Genomic DNA, 14,436 nt, shown 5'->3' on the forward strand with positions numbered 1-14,436 from the left:
CCGGTTCCAGCGCTTGAGAAGTCATATTCTGAAGAGCTTCCAGTGATCGGCCATGTCAGGAAGTCAGTAACGGCAAAGCGCAGCTATCCCATCCAGTGCAAAGGGTGAGGACGCGACTAGGACTATTATGGGGGCATCACATAGAAATATATTATTTGTATGTTGTGAACTGGGGTGCAGGGGGAGATAGGTATAGTCAACTTAGGGGGTTTCGAGATGTCTATGTGAATAGCCGCCATGTAATATTACATTTTCCTTGCAGCAGTTGACTGGCCACACGGCTTTAAACAGCTGATTTTGCCAGGGGTACCAAAAATAAAGGGGTTGTCTCTCATTAGACAACCCCTTTAAGAGTATGTTCACACGGCATATTTTTGAGGCAGAAAAATACAAGGCTGAATTCAAAAGAAAATGGCCTCTGAATCCAGGCGCTTTTTGGGCTTATTTTCAAATTGTTTTTTATTTTTCAAGTGCTTTTAAGGGTATGTTGACACAGTTTTTTGGCGCTGTTTTTTACATGCCAAAAAAGTCCGAAAATGAGGCAGAAGTTTTTTTTCCTGCGAGCGTAAAAAAACGTTTGTGATAAAAAGAAGCGTCATGCCCTTTCTTCAGGCGTTTCTGTCTCTGAACTCCCAGCATGCAGAGAAAGCGGTTTTCATGGTGTTTTTTGCGGACAAAAAAAGTGGCAAAGAGAGTGCAGGGCCTTAAGCGTATAAAAAAAACACTAATGTGAACAGGGCCTTAAGCGTATTTTAAGTGTTTTTAGGTCCTTTTCACACAGAGGTTTTTTTCAGGCGGAAAAATCGGACACAAAATTCCTTCAGGACTGCTTTGCGTTTTTCGGCTGCTGCCATTGAGACCCATGAGCAAAAAAACGCTGCATAAACCGCTTTCTCTGCATCTCATTGATGTTAATGGGAGGTCAGATACGGAAACACCTGAAGAAAGGGCATGACGCGTCTTTTTCTCACGAGCGTTTTTCTTCCACTCGCAGGAAAAAAGCGCCTCTGCCTCCCATTGAGATCAATGGGAGGCGTTTTCGGATGTTTTTCTTCATAGTTTTCGACACGGTTTCTGCGTCAAAAACAGAGCCAAAAACTTGTGTGAACAGGGCCTTAAAGTGTATTTTAAAACATATTTTAAGGCATATTTTTAAAGTGTTTTTTTGTCAATGGAAAATCAGCTTGAAAACGTATCACTTTTTTTTACGGAGCATATTTTTACAAGCCGTTTTATTTCAGCAACAGAAAAATAGCTCATATAATCTACACATTGTTATTCCAACGGGAAGCTGTTTGCAGGTGTATTTCGGAGCGTAATATGAGCATTTTATGCTTCGGGATACACCTGAAAATAAGCGGTGTGAACATGCCCGAAGGAATACTTTGCTTTACTGATTTTGGGTAACATTATGTTTTCTGCTCTATCTGGATATATAAAGCTAACCAGAACTGATGGTTTCCTGTTAGCGGAGTGCAGAGCATTATCAGAGCTTGTATGGCAATTACAGCTACGCTGTCACATTTCTGACAGCAGGGTGGAGCTAAACTGCTGCCCGTTTCCAAGGGAAACCAGGAGAAAGCTGAAAACAACTCCAGATATTTGTGGAAAAAATGACATGATGTTACATAACCCGTAGAAATGCACAGATTTAAAGTGCAAAATGCTGTTAAAAGTTTCTATGCTTAAGTGTACATTATCTATACATTTTATAAAACGACTTTTCTAATGACAATCCACAAACTTGTCTGCACACACAAACATCAGCTTAATAATTCATTCAATACCTGATGATAATGATCATTTACAGTTAAAGCGTAACAAAACGTTCTACAAACTTCTGACACGTCATAGTGACATGTCAGAAGTTTTGATTGGTGGTGGTCCGAGCACTGAGACCCACACGAATCGGTAAAATTAAGCGGCAGAAGTGATCGTGTGAGCGCTCAACCGCTTCGTTTGTATTCGGCTTTTTCCAGAAATCAATGTATCGGGAGTACGGGCTCAATAAAAAGTCTATGAGCCTGTACTCCGATTCATCGGCTTTCCGGAAAAAGCCGAACAGAAACGAAGTGGCAAGGTGCTCACATGAGCGCTTCAGCTGCTCCGTTTTAGCGATTGGTGGGGATCTCAGTGCTCAGACCCCCATCAATCAAAACTTCTGACAAGTCACTATGACATGTCAGAAGTTTGTCGAACGTTTAGTTACCTTTTAAGAAATTTCTCAAAAAATATGTACCTGACTTGTATATACATATATAGAATGTACACAAAGGGGGGAATATATTAATAGCTTTCCGCCAGTTTTCTGGCTTAAAAAAGTAGCAAATTTTGTCACACACCATATTTGCGCTAAAATGTGTGACATTGTACTTCTCTTGGCGCTTTTCAAAAGTCCCTAAAAAAAAAGGGGTGGTGTTTAGTGGGTGAGGTGGTACTTCCCATGGACCGACAGATTTATCATATATTACGCCGGAAACTGCATACGTTATAGTGCACATCTACATCTGCTCATAGCCAGCGTAGGTTTGTATTTCTGTCACACGAATAGCCAAAGATGCGCCAGATTTATTAAGAGGTGTGCACCCCATAATACATTGGTGTATTTCCCGCCGACGTAGTTTAGTTTAAGGGTATGTGCACACACACTAATTACGTCCGTAATTGACAGAAAACATGATTACAGTACGGGACAGTTGTCCTGCAGCGAGGCAGGGACTCCTAGCGTCGTATATAAGTATGATTCTAGGAGCCCGGCTCCCTGCACTGTGTTCGGTCCGGTACTTGCGGCCGAAATACGTCCGTCAATTACGGACGTAATTAGTGTGTGTGCACATACCCAAAGGGTATGTGCACACACACTAATTACGGACGTAATTCGGGCGTTTTTGCCCAGAATTACGTCCGAAAATAGCGCCTCAATAGCGTTGACAAACATCTGCCCATTGAAAGCAATGGGCAGACGTTTGTCTGTTCACACGAGGCGTATATTTACGCGCCGCTGTCAAATGACGGCGCGTAAATAGACGCCCACGTCGAAGAAGTGACCTGTCACTTCTTTGGCCGTAATTGGAGCCGTTATTCATTGACTCCAATGAATAGCAGCGCCAATTACGTCCGTAATGGACGCGGCGTTCAAGCGCCTGCACATGCCGTTACGGCTGAAATTACGGGGATGTTTTCAGGCGGAAACATCCCCGTAATTTCAGCCGTAACGGACGCTGCCGTGTGAACATACCCTAAGTCCGGAATTTGAAACCCCTGTCTTAATATATTCCCTCCAATATCTGCGACAGAAGTGGACCTTGTCAGTAAGTGGCTGACTGGCACATTGCTTATATACAGGTAGGTAGATTTTCCCTATAACATGTTAAGGCAACCTAGATAAGGTTTTCACTCTTTTCTCCTTGTCATGCATAGGGTAGTCTGATCATACCAGTTATGTTTATGGGCACCACATCCATGTGTATAGCCTGAGCCTCTTGACGCATCTTCTCCTCTGGAGTAGGAAGTGGAAGTGACTTGGTCCAGTTGGTGTGGGTTTCAGAGAAATCATTAGAAACAGGAGTTTTTGGTCTTTTCCCAGTCAGCAGCCTTTCCTCTTCACTCGAAGAGACTGAAAACTGTAAAGTAAATATGAATCATTAATATTACCACCATAAGGAAATATATATATATATATATATATATATATATATATATATATATATATATTTATTATCTATCATTTATAAATTTCTTGTACATTGAGTTATTATTTAAAGTAGAACCTCGAAATGAACATTTTGTAAGCTTAAACTAGAAATAAAAAACACATTTATTGTATAGTTGCTTCAAATCTTCCTAATATTCAACAAGACAAAAAAAACATGTAATGTTACAGGGTTGCATGCCATACAATGGTATGAAGATAGCTGAAGATACACAATGTTAATCCCCATATGCTAGCAATTGGTTGCTTTAGGACTTCTTCACAATGTTTTTTTGCTGTGTTTTAAAATGCAAGTAAAAAAACACCATGCAGTTTAAGCGTTTTTTATGGCATTGTTTACATGAGTATTTATTGGCTATTTTTTTTATTCAGTGTCACTTGAAAAGCCTATGGAGAAATACGCTAGTGAAAACAATATACCTAGAGCATGCTGTGTTTTGATAAAAACTTTGCTGACCCCAAAGATGTCACAAAAACGCCAAAAAACAAGACTTTAGGTATGTATGTAGCCTTTTCTCATACTTCATTATAGAATTTGTAACATTTGACCACCGAAAAGGTGTTGTGTGTGTACCCAGCCCAATCAGCCAATAAAAAAACGAAATCTGTCCACAATTTTTAAGTGGTGTTCAATAAAAGTCAATGGACACTGACACTGTTGTGTATAGGTTGGGTGACGTTCCCATTAATTTGTATAGGGAGAAACAGCGGATTCACCTGACTTTAAACTATTGTGTATGAATGGGCAGTTATAAGTTTATCTGTAGATGTTCCACCATTCACTAAGGATTCGTTCACATCTGCAGTGGAGGGTCCCGACAACATGCTGCTCTATTTTGTCAGATAAAACTACCAATACCATGACGGAAACCCGACGCAACCCATTAAAGTCAATAGGTTATGTCGGGCGCCGTTGGTGTCTGTCATGCAACTGATCCGGTACTTACAATATTTTTGTTGTTCTGCTCCTATGACGGAGCAGAGCAACGGAACTCCAAACGCAGATGTGAACGAAGTCTTAGCTGTACAACTGTGACTGTCAAACCAAGGAAATCTGAAACTGGTAACGTCTTCTCCCCTCAGATGATGCTTGGTTATTAAAAATAAAATGAGGTAAAACAGATACTAATAATATTGTTGTTTTTTTTTTTTTTTAGCTAGAGATTTTGTAGGGTCACAAGATAAAAATCCCTTTAAGAGCATATTACAAAAATACCATATATATATTTAGTGTATATTCCTGCTATATTGTGACGTTAGCATACATTCATAGTTAATGAAATATCTTCGAACTATCAGCATCGTGAGACTACCCGACACGGCTTCCTAGGAATTCTTGAGAAATATGTGCGAGACTAAACTGGGCAGCCCCTTTGTGATCAGAACTGTCTCTGGTGTATGCCTTCTGGCATATATATATATATACCTCGCCACCAGCAGGCAGCTGCAAAAATATAGGTCAAATATGTTCCTGACATTCATTTTGGGAGCTTTTGTGTTGAAATAGCTTGTAAATAAATGCATGGATATTTGAAACATATATTCCTGTCCCTAGAAAGCTGTTTGTGTTAATGCAAAAATTAGACTAATACATACCTAAAATACACTTTGTACTTTCATTTATCATTATAACTATGGATTATTTATTAAAATATTAATTATGTTTCTTTTGAATTATTGGATCACTGAATATATTATCGTCTCCAATTGCTCAGGGCAACAATTTTCAGTCTGAAAACAACGATTATAAAAATTGATGGTGCCAAAGAAAGAAAAAATTGGGATATAAAACACTGTATGAAGCATACACCACTTTACTACCTCTAAAGAGAATCTCTATCAAGACAGTATTTCTATTTCACAAAATGCACTTTAATGGTCCCAGATTCAGGACCATGATGCTTTTCAGCATGGTGCTGCATTTAAACGTCACTCTACTGTGTGGTGTTGTATGGTGTGAGTAAACTATAAGCATAGAGTAGCATCTATAAAATCATGCCCTCATCCCGCAGTTTATGCAGCCCGGATTATAATAGTTGGGATGATAGACTAGAGTTGTAGCTAGGCTTTCCGTCAACCAAGGCAAAGATTTATTTAGCTGTCCTAGTCCTGTATCTAAGTACCCTGGAACCCAGCCCCCCCCCCCCCGAAACTTGCGCCACCAGCCCCCGCAAAGTGGTTTTTGCCATTGAAACAGTGAAAGCTACCAACAGATGCCTTGTTGCCAGATGCCAGTGTCAATATACATATGATATAGCTGTGGATTAAGCAGGAGCTTCATTGATCATTTTAGCTAGATAAAATACTGTTAGCTCTAAGCCTACTACAGAATTTTATGGAGCAAAGGCCTAACTATGCCATGCTATTCTATTACAGACAGAGCAGCGTTTCCAGAACAGGGTCATGATTGTACCAGAATTGTACATAGGACTAAAAAGCATCATCAATAGATCGTCTACAGGGAATGAAGATCTGTGCTCTCTGTAATCTGATCCCGAAGTGGCATTAAGTATAAGAGAGACACGATTTAGATGATTCTTGTGGGAATATAGAATTGTCCTTCCCAATTGTGTACAGAGACATAAAGGTTATTGTTAGTCTATGGTACCAAGTCATACAATAATATGACAAAGCACAAAGATTCTCACATACAAAAATACTGGCTTAATAAAAGGTTTCGAAAGCTTCCTTTTATACTATTGGTATATTGGTATTTGCGTCTTAGGATATAATTTTCCTGTGCACACCAGACTTCATGTCTATTGGAGGTTACATGCACTATGCAATGCCTCAATCTTCTCATTGGGATTTCATTATGAATTTTACAAGACACCGTTGTATACAGAATCAGGTTGTAGTGTGGTATCGCTATCCCTTGTAATCATGGCCTTATCCTGAGAGACAACGCTGGTAAAGAAAGATAAAGAGGTTGTAGATCTAATTCTACAGATTTACAGCGCCCATCTGAGAGGGAGCGTCTCAGCTACAGTCGGTGTACCTTAATGTTCCAGGGCACCAAGCAACAGCAGACACTATGGCAAGACTGACAGATGCATCCTAACACATTAGACTGTGCGGAAAAGAGAGAATGAGTAAAAGGATGCCAGAGACAGCAAATGTACATGAACATGCTGAGCATCAAACAATGGATAAACACAAAGGTAAACTGTCTTCCGACTACTGAACTACTAGTACACAGATTATTAGTGCAGTTCTTACTAGATATTTATCATACAGAATTTGGGAAAAAATTGAAGGGGAAATCATCAAAGATATTTGCTTTTGTGTAAAAAAGATGTCTGAACATTGGATAGAACTGTAATTTATCCTTTCATTGGTTAATTTTACTAATAGCCAAAATCCTGCAGAAAATGAAGCTTTAGTGCGTGAGATGACTATATATGCTGCCTAACACTCCATCTGTCAGCATTCTGTATATGAGAGCTTGTAGGTGACAGATTGAAAAATGAAGAACTATAGAACAGTAAAGCTGCCAGGACTCATGTTTTACAATATTCAGAACCAAATATTTAAACCAGCTTTGAGATTAAAGAATCTCTTGGATTTTGTAAGTATCACTAAAATAACTTTCTAATATACTATGTTTCAAGGGTCCATTGCTAAAGGAAAAAGGGTTTGTTTGTTTGTTTATATATATTTGTATCTTGAGCCTTCTTTGGGGATGGGATTTAGTCCTCTATGGACCATCCAATGTAATATATCCATAGGGAAGCTTGTATTGGCAAGACATTTGCAAGTAAACAACCCCTTTCAGTACCAATCCTTGAAATCCGGAAACAAAATTCATCAAAGTGTATTAGGAGGTGAGAATCAGAATTAAAGGCTATTTACACCTTTGAAATTTTTTTTTGTTTTCTTTTAATATAAATGTCACTGGATCCGTCAGTCCCACTGACCTGATGGATTCAGGTCTCAGTGCACGATACAGTACAGCTGCTCTGTATACAGAATACAAAGCAGCTGTATCTCAAAAAGTAAAAATTATTTTTTATAAAAAGTATTTAGAAAGTTGCACAAAACACACTGATACACATTTTTATTAAAAGAAAACAAAAAACAAAAACTATTTCAAAGGTGTATACAGCCTTTAAGAGTATGTCTAGCGATACTTACTAAATCCAGGAGAACCCTTTTAAAGGTGTGGTATACTGCACTCATATAATGTCTATTAAGTCTACTCTTCTTGTCCCTTGTGTTACTAGTTTCCCATTGTTTGTGCTACCTCCTCCTCTCCCTGACAGTCAATACAGGTAAGAATGGTTGCGGGTAGAGCTGTGACACAGGTGCTCCAAACATTCAGCTGTGGCTCATGACAACACCGCAATGAAGTGTACCAATAAAAAAAGTAACAAAAAGAGGGCAACTTAGACACAATGAAGATTATGCTATTATTTTCTGATGCTTCAGTGTGAAAGAACTCGACTAGTAATGTGTATAATAATGCCGGCTGTCCTATTCGTGGGAAAGTTTTTCTAAAGATACCTTTCGACTGTGTTCATCATCCTCTTCTTGATAACTTGTGCAAACCATGTCTGGAGATGAGGAGAACGTTGGTCCTTGGGAGTAGTATTGTGAGCTTCGATATCCATCCCTTCGGAGCTTGTCACATTCTACACAAGAGGGAAGTAAAACAACATCCATTTAGATATTCAAAAAGTACTAGACAATAGATAATGTGAAAAATAATATGGACCATGAGGTTCTGCAAGGTTCCAATAGATCTCTTACTATAAATATATATAATGCTTTAAATGAATTTTTTTTTGTGACTACCTGGTGGACATTCTTATGAACCCCCCCCCCCCCCCCCCCAAAGAAAACTGTCTCCTGAAATGGAAGCCAAAACGGATACCCATTAATTTATTATGTAAATTCTATGTAACAAATGATTAAACTAAGCTGAACCAGAGCAAAATCTCATATATCTGAATCACACACTAAAACCCTTAGTCAATTCAGTCCCGTGCATTATGTCATCACATCTGTTTGAAGTAACTAAGCTGGATTCTAAATGAATGGACGTATTGTATACATTTCAGACACTAACATGTATTTTCTATTAACCTATTCATAAGGGTCCAAGTTAAATGATAGCGCAGTATAGGGGTTCCCGAAGCTCACTTCTCACAAGCTATGGCCATTTTATTCCTCAATAACATCCTATCTGCCTAGTCATTTAGTTCCGGTCTTTTGTTACCCAACCCTCTCTGGAGGAGGCTGAGCGGTATAATTTCTGTTATGGGAATTACAATGTATACCATTTCCACTATGCAGGTGAGCCGGGTAATGAGAAGGAAGCACAGTTTATGTTTACAATGTCACAATTGCTTGTGGATACTCTGTAAATTCCTGGGATTAGAATGTAAATAAACCTGGAGGGCATGATTGTGGTACGATGACCGGACACATGCACTTGGTGGAAGCAAAATATTGAAAGACAGATATCAAATTTCTACAGAAACAAGGGTATATGTAGCATGGCGACAGCTGCAGTTGTGGGGCCTGTGGAGACTGTGGGCCCAGGGTTCAGTTGGCCTAAATCCCTTTACACATTGGCTAATGTGAAGCTGTATGGGACTTGCTATTTTTATATGCTCTGCAATATTGCCAAGAAAGTGAGGGGACAACTGGGCAAAAGGGTTACGACGCGCTTTTCTCCTAGAAGTGAGCAAGATGCTTTAAAAAGCACCAGTCCCTCATGTCCTTGGATCGGGGAGGGTGGGTTTCTGGAAGCATGAGACAGTATCAGGAGGATGGCCATTTTGATTTTTGATGGGGTGCTGTTGTTTTCCCAGTAGGTACTCTGTAGAGGACAACTCTAGTTTATTTTTAATTCAACCAATGATTGCTCATCCTGTGATGGATCTGGGTCAGTGGAGTATTTTCTACTCAGGGACGATTTACTAAACAGAGATTATGTGCTAGATAGTAAGAACACTATTGCTTCCCTCAAAGCAAAATCATGATGGCATGTTGTTTGTATGGTTGGTGGTTGGGGAGACATCTTTAGTTTCTCAATCAGATCTTCTGAGCTTTAAACACAACAGGGATCTAGTCTTCCTATTTCAATAAGATTTTCTGATATGTTTTTAATAATTCCTTGTGTTATATTGCATGCTCAATATCTCCTTGTATGTCATATATAATGGAGCTGTTATTTCTATAGCGTCTCTATTCTGCAAAGACTAGTAGGTGCTAAAATTATTTCGGATCTTATTTCGGATCTATCACCTTCCCCAGAGCATCTCAGTGATCAAGTAACTATTTTATGGAAGATGTTTACATGTAAAACAAAACCCTTCATCCTAAAACTACCAAAAGCCTAATGACTTTAGCAGTAGAGGTTATAAAGCTGTAATGATGCTGAGGATTTTATGGCTCACCTGTGGCTACACCAGATGGGTTCTGGTTTGCAGCGAGGAAGCAATTTCCTTTTATAAATGAAGTAAGGTTGGACAGCCATTGGGCATAGAAGAATGTTGATTGAATTGGAAACCCCTATTTTAGGTAATAGCAGGGTTTTATTTTGTAATAAGAAGACATTTTTTCTGGCTGAAACGTTACCATCGTAACAAAATGTTTGTGTGTAGATGGCCAGCTCAGACGATTACCTATTGGGGCAATACAAAATCCCAGTAATAAATCCAGCCTAACTATATGGTTTCAAGAATTTGAAGTACTTTTAGGCATCTTCTGGCATGTTAATGAGATGTGTCTTAAGATATCACCACTGATCTTAAAGTGTAGCTAAACATTTGACAAACTTCTGACAGGTCATAGTGACATGTCAGAAGTTTGGATTGGTGGGGGTCCGAGCACTGAGACCAACACCAATTGCTAGAATGAAGCAGCTGAAGCACTCATTTTGCGCTCAGCCGCTTCGTGTCCGTTTGGCTTTTTCCGGAAATAAATGTATTAGTGTACGGACTCAATAGAAAGTCTATGAGCTCGTACTCCGATACATAGGCTTTCCAAAAAAATGTGAGCGCTTCAGCTGCTTAGTTTTAGCGATTGGTGGGGGTCTCAGTGATCGGTCCCCCACCAATCCAAACTTCTGACATGTCACTATGACACGTCAGAAGTTTGTCAAACGTTTAGCTACACTTTAAGGATGAAGACGCCTCATACAAATGCAGCACCCATTTGGTTGGTACATATAATAGCAAAGATCTGGTAATGTCTTGTTTCAAAAATGTGACCCATTATATATTATATGTTGATCTCACATTTCTGCTTATTAATACAAATTCTAGAAAATATTTTCCTACATTTGATTTCTGGAAGAGGCATGTTTATTTCATGCTACATGTTTGTCCATTAATACAGTGCAGATGTCTTTCTGGAAATCAAACTCAGCAGAAACACAACTCAAGTGAACCACAGAGGGTGTAGATCTTTGCTGAGAGGACACACTGTCCATTTTTTTGGGCTCTAGGGCATGGACTGTACGAGCAGCTGCACTTTTATGCATGGGTAGTTATTACCCATCATTTGGCAGGGACCTATGTGTGGCTATATAGTGCAATGATCAATGACATTAGTATTAGTAATAACAATTGATGGCTTGTTCTAATATATTTAGATTGCAAGCTTGGTGCTGTATCCTGTCTAAGTGTTATTTAATTGAAATTACCATATATGTAATTCTTTGTACAGCCCCAAGGATGATCCATCTGCTTCTACGCCTTTATGGAGATGACCTGATTATACTACTAGAAGAGACATTTTGGAAGAGTTGTGAGGTATTGAGCTGAGAACAAGTAATTGTAGTTTTCAGATATCCTCAATACTTCAAGTATTTGAACAGAAAAATATTCAAATTGCCAGTTCACAATTTCACTAAATAAATGTATTACCAGGTTTTCCAACTTCCCCTTGACTGATCTCCTATAGACACTACTATGATGACAAACTAAAAATTTCACTTATTTTAAGTGGAATCGGTTATGACAGAAAACAGCATTAGATGTTAATAACAATTTTATCATTTATTCCTGCAAATATATATTTTTTAAAAAGTAACTCGAAATTTGGCCGTAGGTGGCGTGGTTCTAGATCTCAGCCCACCAGGCCATGCAGGCGTGAACATGACCCTCTCCAAAATGGAGCATTGATGTTTACTGCTAATGCTGTAGATGTTGTCACGGACACGGACAATGATCAGATGTATCAATGAGTCAATGTTGAAGCGATAACTCATAACATTTATGACTGTCCTAAGTTTTAGACCAAACACTCCTATTGTAATAAAGTAAGCCATAATGTATCTAAAAAAACTGAAGCAACTTTGCAAATAGTCTTAATTGAAAAAAATACATATATCATATTGTTTTGTGTCCACAGCTCCTATGCAGATCTATGTGTCTCCCTGGGTAGAGACTGAAAACAAACTTGTGTACTCTGATCTTGCAGTTAGTCTCTTCCATCAAGATTATTTGCAAAGCGGATTAATTTTTTAGTGTAGGCCTCATTCACACGAGTGTGAATCACGTCCGTGTGTTGGTCGTTAAAACAACGGCCGTCACACGGACTCATGCATTTCAATGGGGCCGTTCACATGACTGTTGCTTCAATGGAGCGTGTGAAAAGTCTGTGAAAAATAGGACATGTCCTATTTTACTGCATGTCACGCATCCCTCCATAGACTCTAGTCTGTGGGGGATCTGGGACAACGTGTCCCGCACGGGTCCACCTCGGACGTGGAAAACGCCAGTTTTTCACTTCCGAGGTGGGTTAAGCTCATGTGAAGGAGCCCTAAGTTGCATTGGAGCAATAAAATGAACTTGTTTGCAAAGTGGACATACTCTTTAAACTCAAGCTTCCCATTTACATCTGTTCAGGGGTTCTGTCGGAAACCATTTGCCCCGGATCCGTCACCATTGAAATCAATGGTGATGCAAACGGAAATCTATGGTTTCCGTTTGTTTCAATCAGCGTTCCGTTCATGGGTGCCCCTGACGGAAAGCTCAGATGGAACCCCTGAACGGAGCCCTGACGCGTACGAAGCCTAAAGAGATGCTAAATCTAAGGCAACAGAATATTGGTCACAGAGTATATCTGACTCAAAGCTATTATGGAGTAAAACCATTTATCGGCTTGGAGCATGGAATTATGTAACTGACATTGTGGCACTAGTTTTGTAAAGTTGAGTTGTATATGTTAGCGACAGGATTTTAACATGGTTCGGGCATAGGTTTTAAATTATATTTAATGAATATAAGGTATTATAATGACCTATAAACTGTAAAAGGCAATCTGTTACAATAAAACAGTTACAATAAGTTCTTCTAACACTTGTACATAAATGCTGATACAAGTAAGTACATATTGTGCTGTATTACAATGCTACAGTTCCATAATTTCAGAGTTGGTTTCTCCTGGGTACAGGGCCAAAGTAAGCAAAGGTGATAACCCAGTGGGTACCAAAAAAGGGAACATAACAATTGCTACTACATTTGTAAATGTATTTAGATACTGTATCGTGTACAATATTCTACGCATGACAGTATATGCGGCACTTGAAAAGTACTCCACAAGTAAAGTGGGTACAATGTATACTTAAAAAATGAAAACAAATAAAACAATTTTTTTTAATAAAAACTGTGGGACCTCAAATAGTAGTGATAGAATAGATTTGGATGTGGACAGCGTGTCTGGGCAGGAATGGAACATTTCTTTACAGCAGCGATAAAAATTGATGGCAGTGACCCATTACTTTATCCTTTGGGGCATAAAAGGCAGAGGCATTCATATACAGAAATATAGTGCCTACATTGAAATGACAAAGGCCTCAGGGTCGAGTTATTGTCCTATATTGTGAAAGCACAATCTCTTTAAATAAAGGTAGCTCAAACGCACCAAGACATTTTGTGTTATTGTAAAAACAAGGAACCATTTTCACATGACTGAACAATGTGATGTGTTTGCTTTAATGTTTGCACCTGTAAATATCTTGTACTTGGGAACTCTATTCTTTTTGTGTGACCTCCACATCAACAGTGGTGCTCTCATATCTGATCTAGAGAAGTTTGTAAACTCCTTATTGCTTTCTGGCTACTTTCAAAATGACCTTTTTGCTGAAGTGCAGAACTGGCCACTTGTTCGGCCATCAAACATTTCTCCCGATTCCTACAAACGTACACGCTCTGATCGGCCGAAAGTGTATTTTTATTTCAAAGTGGAGAGGATAGTCACTATCAGGTGATAAATGTTAGACCATGGGGTCCAACCATTGGAACCCCTACGGATCACTAGAATGGTGGGGCCATGGTGAGGTGTAGTTTGAAAGGAGAGAAAGTCAAGCATGCACACTGCTCTACTGCATTGCAATATATAGGTGATACATTTTTGTGGCTAGATTACCCCTTTAGTCTAACATGTATGGCCAACTGGGAGGCTATAATGCAGCATATGGAATCCCGTTCCGCTCAAAAAATACTCTATTTGACTAAGCACTAGGGACTCCGTGTGGCAAAGTACAATGCTCTAGAAGCATTGTAGAAGGGAAGAAAAGATTTGTACATGCGGCAGCCAAAGGAACATGGCCCAAAAAAAAATTCTGTCCGTTTTGTATGGAATCCGACGAAACAAAATGTGTCTCTGTATGAAATCAGGAAATAAAGAGGTACTGTAAGGTTCCATCCACTACTATGGGTGCCATATTATATCTCCATAAAAAACATGGTTTCAGTAATTTAACAGTA

The 14,436-nt window shown here is 39.1% G+C and overlaps 1 protein-coding gene across 1 annotated transcript in view; it reads right to left on the reverse strand.

Moving 5' to 3' along the window:
* Positions 1 to 14,436, reverse strand: part of NHSL1 (NHS like 1) — a 222,457-nt gene that overhangs the window by 27,652 nt on the left and 180,369 nt on the right. The window contains exons 3-5 of the mRNA XM_075862425.1: positions 8,216 to 8,343; positions 6,711 to 6,782; positions 3,437 to 3,623 (exon numbers count right to left, since the gene is read on the reverse strand). Coding sequence (XP_075718540.1) covers positions 3,437 to 3,623; positions 6,711 to 6,782; positions 8,216 to 8,343 — 387 coding nt within the window. The remainder of the gene's footprint in view (positions 1 to 3,436; positions 3,624 to 6,710; positions 6,783 to 8,215; positions 8,344 to 14,436) is intronic.

The sequence above is a fragment of the Rhinoderma darwinii genome, chromosome 4, assembly GCF_050947455.1.
Source record: "Rhinoderma darwinii isolate aRhiDar2 chromosome 4, aRhiDar2.hap1, whole genome shotgun sequence".
In the NCBI taxonomy this organism is placed as follows: Eukaryota; Metazoa; Chordata; class Amphibia; order Anura; family Rhinodermatidae; genus Rhinoderma; species Rhinoderma darwinii.